At 36.9% G+C, this 13,654-nt stretch overlaps 1 protein-coding gene across 2 annotated transcripts in view; it reads right to left on the bottom strand.

Annotated features, from left to right (window-relative positions):
• Positions 1-911: 911 nt before the first annotated feature.
• LOC112598471 (homeotic protein proboscipedia-like) overlaps positions 912-13,654 on the bottom strand; it is a 60,665-nt gene continuing 47,922 nt past the window's right edge. For both annotated transcript variants that reach the window (XM_025344946.1, XM_025344947.1), the window contains 2 exons: positions 5,276-5,418; positions 912-3,648 (listed from right to left, as the gene is read on the bottom strand). In XM_025344946.1, the coding sequence (XP_025200731.1) occupies positions 1,663-3,648; positions 5,276-5,418 (2,129 nt within the window). In that variant the 3' untranslated portion in view covers positions 912-1,662. The remainder of the gene's footprint in view (positions 3,649-5,275; positions 5,419-13,654) is intronic.

The raw sequence follows: 13,654 nt of genomic DNA, 5'->3' as shown, positions 1-13,654 counted from the left end.
GGTACTGATGTCACATGAAAAAATGACGATATATGCCGTTTCTATGTTGAGTTATGAAAAACACGCGTTTGATCTGGTAAATTGTTGTAGATCAGTATTTTATGTAAATTTATAATGATTAATAATAAAACATAATAATATTATTTTGACTTGTCGGGTATTCGATATTATCATTTTTTATTTTTTTGTATAATTTAATTATAAGTTTTAACTACAATTTATTACAATCGTTAGGTAGTAATAATAATAGCAGCAATATATTTAAATACATAATTAATAGAAATAAAAAAAAAAAAGAAAAACGTATTGCAATCGTGTCCGTTATTTTGAACCATGTACAACATTTCTTATTATTATCTCTTGTAGATTTACAATAAGACGAATGTTTTCTACTACGTAATATAAACATTAAACATTATGCATTAATTTATTTCCCTTTTCAACATATTTCTTAGTGATTCAATTGAAACTAAATAATAATAATAATAATAATAATAATAATCATAATAATAATAATAATAATAATAGTAATAATATAAAATAAAACACGACAATAATAATAATAATTTTATATAAGACAACAATTTCTAATAATGTATAATATAATTTAATAATAATTATTTTTGTACAAGAAATATTTAACACGACCAAAAGGAAACAATTATTATATTATTTAGTTACAGTATTTCATCTATAATGTGTATAAGTAATGTACAAAGTTGCAATGTAATGCATCACACGGTATCGAGTGCAACATCTACATCGCTATTATTTTACAACGAACTTTTCCTAATCTAGAAAATTAACGGTAAAATAATAATACATAAAACAACAAAAATAATAAATAATAAATTGTCGAAAATGATAATATTATTTGTTTTTCCTTTAAAATAATATGATATACAAAATAATGATGAAACGTAACAGTTGAATAAAAAAATATACTTAACATAAAAACAATAATATTTTAATTAGCTTGGGCGTGATCAAATTTTGTGTACATAAATGAAAATAAATATTACGCGGCAGACAGTTGTTTTCCGAGTGGACATCCGTTTAGAATCTGTGTAATAGAATCTACTGAATTTCGACGTACCACCAAAGATTTTTTGGATTAAAAAATCAAAAAATCAAGCGAAACGTATAAAAGAAAAAATTCGATCGCCGTTAAATGTTAATGTTCATCGATTTTAAACGCCACTAATATTGTAATAATATTAATGTGAGATGTGAGTTTTTGGTAAAATATTCTACAATGGTTTCGACGTGCTTACTCACATGCTATACGCGTGACGGCTCGAAGAGGAGTAGCTATTTCGGTGTTAATTTTTATTATTTTCGATAAAACGCTTAATTTTGGAAAAAGATAAACCGTCCGACAGTCGACGAATAATTATTAAGGCGACAACATTAACGAGAAGAATAAATCAAAATTTGATGAAAACAAAAACGGATAAACGCGCATGCTGCAGTGACAAATATCGACGACGACTCGCGTCGACCACGAATACCAACATTCAAAAAAAGACGAAATAACAGGTATAATGCGAAAACCGAAACCGCGATGAGTATACATAGGTTGAGGTGGTAGTAGTACACCCCTTACGAATGTGCGAGTTATACGTACGGCGGCTACGATGCGAGCTAATAGTAGAGCGAATCTCAGCTGAGCTGATAGTATTCGGGTGCGAACTCGTTGGCCAAATTGCTGAGGAAGTTGAAATCGGACGAACTGTTGCTGTTGTCGTGCACGCCACCGTGATGGTGATGGTGGTGGTGCGGCAGCGGCGGCGGCGGCGGAGGATGATGGGCCATTGCGGCGGCGGTGACGGCCGCCGCGGCCGCGGCTGCAGCGCTGCCGGTGACGGGCGCGACGACTGCCGCGGCCACGGCGTTTGCGGACTGGTGATGGTGCTGCTGCTGGTGCAGCGGCGGTTGCTGGTGCTGACAATGTGGTTCGCCGACCACCGGGCCGGCCGACGTGGACCCGTTGTAGAAGTGATGGAAACTGTTGAAGTGATCGCCGGACGAGTCGGCGGCCGCGGCCGCCCGTACGCTGTTCGGCGGCGTCATGGCCACGGACGAGCCGTGCGCGTGGAACTGATCGGCGAACGCTGCCTCCAGTTCCGGTACGGCGGCCACGGCGGTTCCGGTACCGCCGCCACCACCTGCCACGGGGTCCACGTAGTACTGGCCAGCCGACACCTGCACGGCCGCCGCAGCAGCCGACTTGTTGTACCTGAGCTGCTGCTGCTGTTGCTGGTGATGTGGCGGCTGGTGATGTTGCTGCTGTTGCTGTTGGAGCTGCTGCTGCTGATGATGTGGTTGATGGTGGTAGTCCATGTTGTACAGTTGCGAACCTGAGTGATGGTCCTGTTGCTGATGTTGGTGGTGTTGCTGTTGATGATGAATTCCGACGGTACCTCCCATGTGATGGTTGTTGGACGCGTATCCCTGGCTGGTGGCTTGGTACGTGCCGGCGTAACTCAGATGGTGATGGTGATAATCGTCACCGCCGGCGCCACCGCCCCCGACACCTGCAGCGGTGCTGCCGCTGTAACCACTGACGCCGGTCTGCTGCTGTTGGTATGCCTGACGGTGGTGGTAACCGATGGCCGACGGTACGGTCGTGGTCTGCTGGTACGAGTCACCGCCGCCACCGGTCTGGTAACCGTTATTATTGTAACCGTTACAGTATTGCTGTTGTGGACCATAACCTGCGCCTTGCAAGTACTGCTGACGACAATGGTTCGGACCGGACTGCTGCTGTACCCTGCCAGGGCTCTGAACGGCTGCGGTCGCTCCGGACTTGGACTTGTAAGACGAAGACGATGATGGGGGAGACGAAGTTTCCGGCGACATGTACCAGCGGCTTTGCGTAGTCGGCGGATACTGTGACATATAGCAGTCCTTGCCGGTGCCGCCGAAATTGTTTTGCTTGTTGTATTGCTGTTGCTGTTGTCTATAAGCGTCGGCGACCCTTGAATACGGTGACTTGGCTGTCGGTCCGCCATTAGACGGTGTCGGCGGTGTAGATACCGAGTGATCGAGTTGTTGTTGTTGTTGTTGTTGCTGTTGTTGGTGTTGCTGCTGTTGTTGGTACATGGCGGCCGCAGTGCCCAGTGGACTCGAGAGAGCGGTAGACGGTGTGTCCGGCGTGGATGGCGTCAAACTTCCCACGGATGTGCCGCCTCCCTTCAGGGACTTACCTACTTCCGGCGATATGTCCGGCATTAGTCTCATCGGGTCTTTCGTGCACATCGATGCCGCCGATTTCTTGTTCGTTTGCGCCTGTTCCGCTTTGCCTGTCGGTTCCCGCTTGACGGTCATGTGCATGATGCCCTCGTTGGACCGTGAATCGTCTTCCATTTTCGTGTCGAACGAACTGACGCTGCCAGCGCTACTTCCGGCTCCGCTGCTGTTTCGGGTCACGTGCTCCATCATTATGCCGGGTGGCAAGTCGCAGTTCTGACAACTTTTCTTGTCATCCATCTGTTTGTCGCCACCGCCGCCGCCTCCTGACGATTTTCCGTGTTTGCCTGTAGTTGTGCTCGAACTTTGCGAGTCTTTGTCATCTCCGTCTTCTCCCTGTTTGTTGATGGTCTGCCGCTTATGCTTCATCCGTCTGTTTTGGAACCATACTTTGACCTAAAACACGTATATTTGATCAAATTCAATCGCACGTTTTCATTTTTTCCCCTCCAGTCAAAATTTAATAAAAAGAAAAATCGGAATAGTAGAGACACACGTTCATATTATATTATTGTCATTATTCTTATATTTTTCTATTGTTGTTATCAACACACGTGGCATTAAAATATGTAAAGGTACAATATATATATATATATATATATATATAATAAGCACACGTACGACCAACTCACCGTGCAGCCCATGGGAGCATGACACGTTTTATTTTTATTTTTTCCGTTTCGTGTCCGTCCAAATTACAATTTAATAGGACCACAAACCACATACATATATATCGAATATACAGACATGTACATAGCATAAAATATTATATTATATTCTTGCTATGAGGCCGCGGCGTTTCACCCGAACATTATATACGGCCGTTTCCGTTGCGTTTGCACGACATACACGAGCCGTTTACAACAGCATGTTTCGTTGTCGTTCACGCGACACGGTCAGATGGCTTAAAACGTGAAATGTTTCAGTTTTCGAATCTGCGTCAAAAGTCCGACAACAATCGAGTACAATCTCTTTACCCCCTTCGCGCTGTCTCCCCAATTTAAACGGTACCTTTATGACCGGTATATGCGTTTAACTGTATTGTTGTTAAATAAGAAAAACGACTGCGTTTTTCAATATTGGACAGATCGCATCGATCGTGTATTCAATATGCACACACAGCTGTTTAGGTCATCATTAACGGGTGTATAGGTAATTATAATATAATAATTCTGACAATTTCAATGTACAATAAATTGTTTTTCGTTACTATTTTTATAAGCGTTATTATTATTTTTTTTTTCTAAGATTAGAGCAATAAAATAGCAACTAGAATATTCTGAATAGCCATCCACCCGCAACACACAGCATTTAAATGTTCGAAACATTCAAAAAGTAAATTGTATTTGATTTCTGTACAATGTTTTAATAACACTGACAATAAACGTAATATTGTCTTAATGGCGTAAATATTTCAAAACCGCCTGAAGTCATATCAAGATTTATTTTCCCTTGAGAACTGCCTACTTATAATGTACTGTACGAAACCATGTCATTTTTTTTTTTTTTGGAAAATATTATTATTATCATCTTGTTCAAGGTCCGAGTTCATTGAAATACAGATGCATTAAACGCGGTAATCGCTGGGAAACCGATTTTTATAACTCCGAAGAGCATAACATAATAACAACAGTGGTTGTATATGTTCCGGTACGATTTTACAATGCGAACACACTACAGCACCAGCCAAGACCTATAATTTAATGTCATTTAATTTTTTCTGATAAACATAATTCGAAACTATGTTTTTTTTTTTCATTGCGCTTATAGAAGAAAAAATCTGGAATATTATTGACCAGATAATAATATTATGTTTATTCTAAGACATTTTTTAATCTTAGTTAATTATTGCACACTTATATTATTTGATTTACATACTCTCCAGCTGTTTCTCATATTCAATAAATTTTTGAAACATTTTAGTCTGCTACGACTTGACAGATTTATAACTATGATTAGCAATATTAATGCGGTAACTTATAAGCAATATAATATTATAAATATATTATGCATATGTATATACCTGTCTTTCAGTGAGGTCTAGAGATGCAGCGATTTCTATTCTCCTGGGCCGACACAGATACTTGCTGAAATGGAATTCCTTCTCGAGTTCTAAGAGCTGAGTGTTGGTGTATGCGGTCCGTAATCTCCTAGGCAAACCGTTTTCTGAAATAAATAGACAAAACAAAAAAATATAAACGATTGCCGGAATATGAGATGCGGGTCATGGAAAAAAAATCCGTGTCAACCTCGAAGTTATTAATTATACGAAAACCTATTGGCGGCGTCTTATTTTTTTCGCCTTCGCATCTGACAAATGACATTATTAATAATATTATAAAAATATGAAAACACAAGACGGGAAAAAAGAAACATATTGGCCTGAACGTCCCTAATGACCGTCGGCGGCGTAAGAGATAAATTTTAACCCAATGACGAGGCATCCGAAACGGACACGAGGGAAGGCCGACCGCATTTGTTTCCGTCAAACAAACAACGTACACGTTCTGCGCGGCAAAACGTGTTTGTTTTTCTTTAAAAAAAAAAATGGGTATCTCACCGACGTTTTTGAAATGTGCATTTCCGTTTCACGATGTGCACATCACAGTGGTCTTGTAGATTTCGTGACGAAAAGACATTAAGAAAAACATTAAGAGGTATCAACAGTCAGAAATATTTTTAAAAATATTTTATTGATTATTTAAAAATTTGAAATGATATTCACTGCATGAGTCTAAGATGAATAAACTGGCGAGTGAGCATTTTAGGACATTTAGTTATGAAAATATTATAAATTATCGTAGTAATTGAAGAATATTTTTATGCAATGTTTTTTATAAATAAATAATATTACGAATATTTAATAGAATATACCTATGTAAAAAATATATTTAGTTACATATTATATAAAAATTAAAAAAATTAAACTTGGGTATACGTCAATTACAATACAAATTAAATTTGCGTAACTATACTTAAAATAAAAATAATATACTCTATCGTAATCTATCGTACAACTTTTTGGATTTAAATTTGGTTCAAGCGGTTTTAAAATATTTTAAACATATAACGATAAGTTCTTTTTTTATCCGGTAATAAAATTATATAAATGCTTAAAATAACATTTGAATAGCACATTTCGTATTATAAAGTATACATTATACAACTGAGTGAAAATAGGGGATACTTTCCGTCACAAAACCAGTTATCACAATCGTTTATAAAATTTAAATTTTGTTGGATTGTAAATTTGTAAATATTTAAATAACGTCACAAGGAAAAAATTACAAGAGAAAAAACTATCTGTTTATAAAAAAAAATTCGTTTGCCATAAAGATTGCGAACATTAAAATTATTGTGTGGTAAAATTTCATTACGATTGATTATTTATGATAAATTGAAGGGATACCAGCAGGTTAGTTGTACAACTTATTACATGTTGTCTACATAATACTATGACTTCAATCGTTTTCGTGTATCGGGTTTGTGATGTGTCTACGATTTATTAATGCGCATTATAATACGGGTACTTAAAATATTTTGTTTGAAGAAAAACAATGGTTAGAAGTGTAAAAACGAGTTGTATTCGAGGAAATATTTTTTTTTTATTGAATCAGACGAAACCCGAAACGACGGCATCTTATCGAGTGATTTGTAACGCGTGCGAGCGTATAAGCGCGAGAGACATCATCAACATTCAACGAATAGCGTAAATACTTGCGGCGGGGCCCCTACCGTTTACGAGTGACAAGAAACCGATCGAACCTGTGTGATATTTTAATAATGAGAATTCGTATGGCACATGCACGACGCCACTCTTAACCGAAATAGAGATATATACATAAGTGTACGTTTGTGTGTGTGTGTGTGTTTCCTCTAAATATCATGTACATATTTCATAGGTAATAGGTATATACAAATGCGGTTCGTCGGGGCGGAATTTGATTTTCGGAAGTCACTTCTCCCATACCCGCCGTAGACTCCCTCTCTCCGTCGGCCACCACCGTAATATCATCGGTAAACTGCAGTGAGTATTGCGAGACGACGACCGTGGTATATGACGGAATAAGATAATATATAGAGACAGCCGCGGCGATGGCGGAATCAAAGGCACGGGCTGCAAACGAAATATTATATTATATTATATAAGACGCACATCTCCGGACGAGACGATATAAGGGTCGTCGTGATGAGAGGAGCTGCGGAGTGCGTGTGCTGCTGCGCTCGTATTCGTTTATATATATATGTATGAAATAACGGTCGGCTGCGACGAGAAATCGACTGGAAGGGCGGTGGGCGGCCGTCGTTCATCAGTCATCGTCAAATCTCATATATACGGTATGATATGATATGATATGATATGATATATACTATTATATACGCGGCCATGTGTCGCCAGGTAAAATTTAATATCGCCCGAGCGGCAAACGCGAGAGTTTGACTGGATGACAATAAGCGAGCGAGGACCGGCGTCGCTGCTCCGACTTAAACTACGTATAATGTATAAATGTGTGCCTGTGTGTGTGTATGACATTACAGTTGTTGTTGTTATTATTATTATTATTATTATGTATATGTATACGGATGCACGAATATCTTTTACTCGAGTGCGAGAGGGGTTATTGCTGACATCATTTGTTGGGGTTCCGTTTCGGGTTTCGTCCGTCAGTCTCCTGCCGCACATATCGTCCGGTATGTATGTAATATCTATATAGGTACCGCCGACGAGGTTACGACGGCCCGGTTATTGTGGCGGTGAGTAGAGTGGGGGTGGGGGGTCGGTTGAGCATTTTTGTTTCTGTCTCGCGAACAAACATTTTTTTTTTTTCGTCTTTTCGCTTTTCCAATATAAAACATCCGAAAGTCATCCCGCACCCCTTTCCATGTTCGTGTACCCCGCTCTCCTTCCACCGTCGACCCCCGACACCACATAAAGTTAAGAAAAGTTACCGTATTCTTTTTTTTTTTTTTGTTTTTTCTATACGAAACGTTCCCCCTTTACCCCGCCAACCCTATTTACGCGTTGTTTTTTTTTTTTTACAGACCGGTAAAAGAATTTTTGATTAATGATATTACATTGATTTTTTCGTCGTGCTCATTCCCCCTCATGCGCAAGGTTTTTACTTACTTATTATTATTTTTTTTTAAGTTTTTGTTTTGCATATTTCTCTCGGTTTTCCCTATGGGCGCGCGCGCATCATAACCTTAAGAATTTATGCGTTTGACATGACTGGAGTATACATACCTATTTCTCACCCTATATACTTATATATATATATATATATAAAATACCTGAACAAACAAATGATTTTTTTTTTACTTTCCGTATTTTAATCGTTCATTATATGTATACCGATGTTTATACTATTCACGTTAAATCATTGTTTACCGATGTTTCAGTTTTGAAGTGAATGGTGAGAAGTGTGTAGAAAAACGAAATTCTTCCATATCCTCTGATTAAATAATCAAAACATGACACAAAAACCTGCTGAATCTGTATCATAACGTCATTCAGTTCACACATTATAATATGGTAAATGTTGATAATGGATATGGTAAATCAATACTTAATACACATAACATATAAACGTATATAGGGTGTATCAGATAAATATGAAATTGTGTATTGAAATTACATTTAACTATGTCAGATCTATACATTATATATATAGACGTTGTAGAGCGTGAAGTGTGTATATATACCCATATAATAATATTCACGATGAGTGATTTATCAAAATATCAGTATAGGTACATGCATAGCCTGCACAGACTTCGGTAAACTTTTGACGTTTTCAATGAGAGACCGTTTATGCTTGTCGAGAGCCTCAGCCTCAGCCTCAGTCGATCTAACAGGGGCGGGCTCGCGACTACATGTATTATCACGTACAACATGTATATAGGCCGTAATAATTATACGAGACACTGTGCACTGAGGGTATTTCATATTAATCTAATTACAATATTCTAAGGTTCTTCTTCGGAAATCCTTAAGCCCGTAAGCAACTTGTCAAGCTGTGTTTATGGATCGGTAAAGGATATATTATATTATATTTATACGCGATATGTCGAAGTACGTATGCACACGCTAAGGGGAGAACTGTAGACGGTTAACCTGACGGCGACGTCGTAATGTATAAAGTAACAACGATGGGGGACGAATGCGAGATAAGTATAAAATTTCGTACGACGAACGGATAGAGAGGGCGCGCGGTTATGTTGACGTTGACAAAAGGCTCCGCGACACTAGTGTTAATAATATAATCTCTTTCATTCAACCAAAATCACCGCGAGTTTGTTATGCCGCGTAACACGCACCCCGTGGCCTGGATGCACCTTGTCACCGGTTATATAGGTAATTTTACACATAATATGATAATATGTATAATGTATGTATACATCATTTGTATTATGTATATATCTTATATAACATCATTAACCATGGAAAATATATACATATACACGTGTATCGTATGGTGTCTGTGTGTGTGTGTGTTCACTGTCGTTTTGTATATACTATATTCATAAAAACATTTATTATTTCAACTCTTTATTATAATATATGGAAACTCATTCGATCAGGTAAATGATCATTTAATATAATAATATAACAAGACAGTTTCGTGAAATTTAATTTTGTATATTTTTTTTTAAATTAATATATCTACGATAATAAAATAATACATTTTTACGAATATCTGCATAATTAATAAATATTAAAAGTTTAGGAACTATACTATAAGTAAATGTTAAAGATAAAACTTTAATTCCAGACTTAAATTTGAAACAAGAATTAACCATCGTCCAAATCATTAACATTTATATATTTATATTAGAAAATACTGAAGATTTATCCTAAGAGTTATTCAGGACTCAAATACATAGTTTTAAATAATTGTCATAGATAAACTGTTATAAATCTTGGATCTTGTTAAATTTTAAAAATATTATCAGGTGCCTAATTTTTGCATCTGTATAATTAAAATTAGCATTTACAAAAATGAGAAGTAAAAATAGCCAATTAGAACTAGCCTGTGAAAATACATGTACCACCCACATGTAGACAATTACTTCATAGTTAACATTTGGTATATTCATTTCAGGAAAGGAGGTAATAGAGATTCAGTATATTTTAACTATATAAGGGAGCCCGAAATATGCCACTTTATTGATGTATCATATTATAGTCACTCACTGAGTTTTACTCAGATATACACCAGACTTATTATGTAGAACATTATATTTTTATACTTAGTAATTTCACATTAATGCAAATCTGTGTTCATTTAAAATATATTATTATATTACAACTCTACGATATTAGTATTTATAATCTACTATTGTTTATTATTATCTTCAACATAACATATGATTATTGACGGGTTTGGTGTTGTAACGATTGTTACATAATTACTTTTATTTCATAAACATAGTATGTACATTAAGTACCTACATAATATAAGTATATAGTATAAACATGTACTCATTTATAATATATCGTATAAATAAAACATATACAATTTACTGACTATATATTAAGTCCCTCTGCTTTGTCCCACATTTATTATTGTAAGGCTATGGCCAAATACCAATGTGTAAGAGAACGGAAGTTCTCCGCGATACCATCAAGCACATATGAACTTTAAGACAACCCTACATTGTGGTAAACTGTGTTTGTAAGTAATAATAAACTTTTATGTATTATCTGCAATATTATTAGACTCTTATTGGTAATATTGAGATCATAAATACCTCTCATGTTCTCGAACTGCGATTATAATGTATTCAAAAGAAATTAACTTCTTCCCTGAATATCTTTCATTTAACTGGTCATTCCCGACCACATTACAGTGTACATAGATTTTTCCAATATGGTGTAACGATCGGCCTCTATTAATGTTAACAAAGACGATAATAGCACCAGATTTAAAATTCAGTTACTATTTTTGGTACACCTGCATTTAGATTACTGTGTTGAAATTCAACTGACATAATATATACATATATCTGTGATTGGTTTAATTATTTTAGTGTGTTAATATTTAAAAATATCCATCCTCGTCGTATTCTACAAGTATATTACTATGTCATTAATATTGATGTGTTAGAAATCATATCCAAAATTTGTAACAATATATTGTGTTTACATTAACTGCAGCACGGAACCGGAAGATCGGACCGAATAGACGTTTCAAAATAATAATACGATGCGGCAAGCATATTATTATTATGTTTACCCGTGTACAAACGATGAAACGAAACGGTGTCTCGCGCGCAACACTCTGTATATTATAATAGTAGTACATTATATTATTTATAGTAATATTATGTCACGACATAATATATGTATTATTATGGTCGACGTGACCGAAAAACATGGCAACCATTTGGCGCTCACGTTCATCAGTATTCGCGTCTTGTCATTGGTTCGTTTCCTGCCCCGGAGTAGCGGCGGAGCTGTCAATCAAACCCACGGGCCTCGTATATAATAATATTATACATGCACGCACCGACCCTCGGTCTGGGCGGCGGGACAAGAACACTGCAGCTTGAGTTGCCTGTCGCAACACATCCACTCGTTAAACAAAATACAATAAATACATATATTATGCTTCTGAAATCCGTACGTCGACGGTGTGCGGGTGTGTGGAGTAGTTAATTTATCTATACTTTTTCGTCTTTTACGACTTGTTGTCGTAGACACCGCGTACCTTACACTTTACAGTAGTAGCGCTTTGCAGAAGATTTTTGAGACTATAAAAATAGAACATAATATCATGTACATTCACGACTACGTATATTTCGACTTGGATATTATTACGTATGCAAACCATAACCATTAATATTTCATTTGATAAACTGTTTTTTGGTTTTACATTAATATTACTCGTGTATTGATTTAATTTGCTGCGGATCGGCACAATATATATAGGTTAACAACATACTCGTATGTTAAGATTTATATTTATACGCACTCACACTTTACTCATACTTACCGTAAATCTCGTGCGTGTGTCTAAAATTATTTCACAGATACATGGCCAAAATTATTTTTATTTTTTTTTTCTTTCCTTTTGTAATCACGAAAAAAAATCTAATTGTTGATTTACTATTTAAGTAGTAATTTTTGAGTTAATTTAGATTCGTAGTTCTGGAGGGTTAGGTTACTCTGAAAATGGCCTTTCTTATATTGCGTAGGCACTGTATATACGATGATACGCGAAATCTGGAAGGAAAAAATCCCTTCCAAAATGCTGTCGTGTACGATATAACGCATCATTGCGTGTGTATATATTATCACTTTATCACTAGTTATCACTTATCACGATATAACTATGCGATGACTTGCTGTTATAAACACAGCAGCCAAATCGTCTGAGATCGATTTACGTTTCCGCCAAATTTTGATGATTATATTCTTCTGGAGAAAATCCTGCGCGTCAACCGCACGTCATTGCCACCGCAGATCGAATTCTTTCTCGTTGTCGTTTAACTACCAGCGTCACGTAATTATCACAGCAAAATAACACGCGTCCCTCCGTGACTCGGGCGTATAGAAACACTATAGCTTTAGTGCCACCGTTCCCGTTCTTCCTGATTTTGCTGTCTTATGTGTACCTACATAATATATATATATATATATATAATATATATATGTGTGTGTGTGTGTGTGTGTGTGTGTGTATACACTACATAGATATGCAATGTGTTACGGACGAAACTTAGACTACGCGTAGCAGTGATCTATATATAATATATTATAATATAATATAATACGCGTGTGCATAGATTATATAACACGAACACACACTTCGTACGCGTCCCTCTGCTCCCTCGTCATTCCACCACCGAAATTCTGCGTCTAACTTATTATTAAAATATGCTAATATGACGTCATACTTCGCTCAAGTACCCGCGCACGAATATATACACATCGTCACGGGGAGCGATAAAGACACGCATATACGCGTATGTGTGTGCGCGTAATATAAATTCGTGCGGGGTGCAACGCGTGTGCAGTGTAGAGTCACGGCTTTTGGACGAGGGTTGTCGCGTGCGTGCGTAATTTATATACGTTTGGCAGACAGTGGTGTGTTTGATCGGGGAGGGGATTGTCAAAGTTTACTTCTCCGCTAGGAAATCGACAGCCGATGACACCATATATGTATGATGTAAATTCCTATGTATGTATGTATGCATGCGTCTTGTGTGTACCTATTTTTAGGTATATATATATACTTCAGTATAATATAATGCAATCAGCACATCTTTGCGAAAATCAAATTTCCGCCTATACATGTCCTCTCATTGTTGAGGTGGTTGAAACTATGGTATTTTAATCCGATTAAAAAAATACGTAACAACAAATAATCCTCGCGCGTAAAATCGGATATATTTATAT

The sequence above is a fragment of the Melanaphis sacchari genome, unplaced genomic scaffold (assembly GCF_002803265.2).
Source record: "Melanaphis sacchari strain LSU unplaced genomic scaffold, SCAv2.0 Contig48_pilon_pilon, whole genome shotgun sequence".
NCBI lineage: Eukaryota > Metazoa > Arthropoda > Insecta > Hemiptera > Aphididae > Melanaphis > Melanaphis sacchari.
The sequence above is the reverse complement of the archived record's forward strand: the minus strand, read 5'-3'. Positions and strand labels throughout refer to the sequence as shown.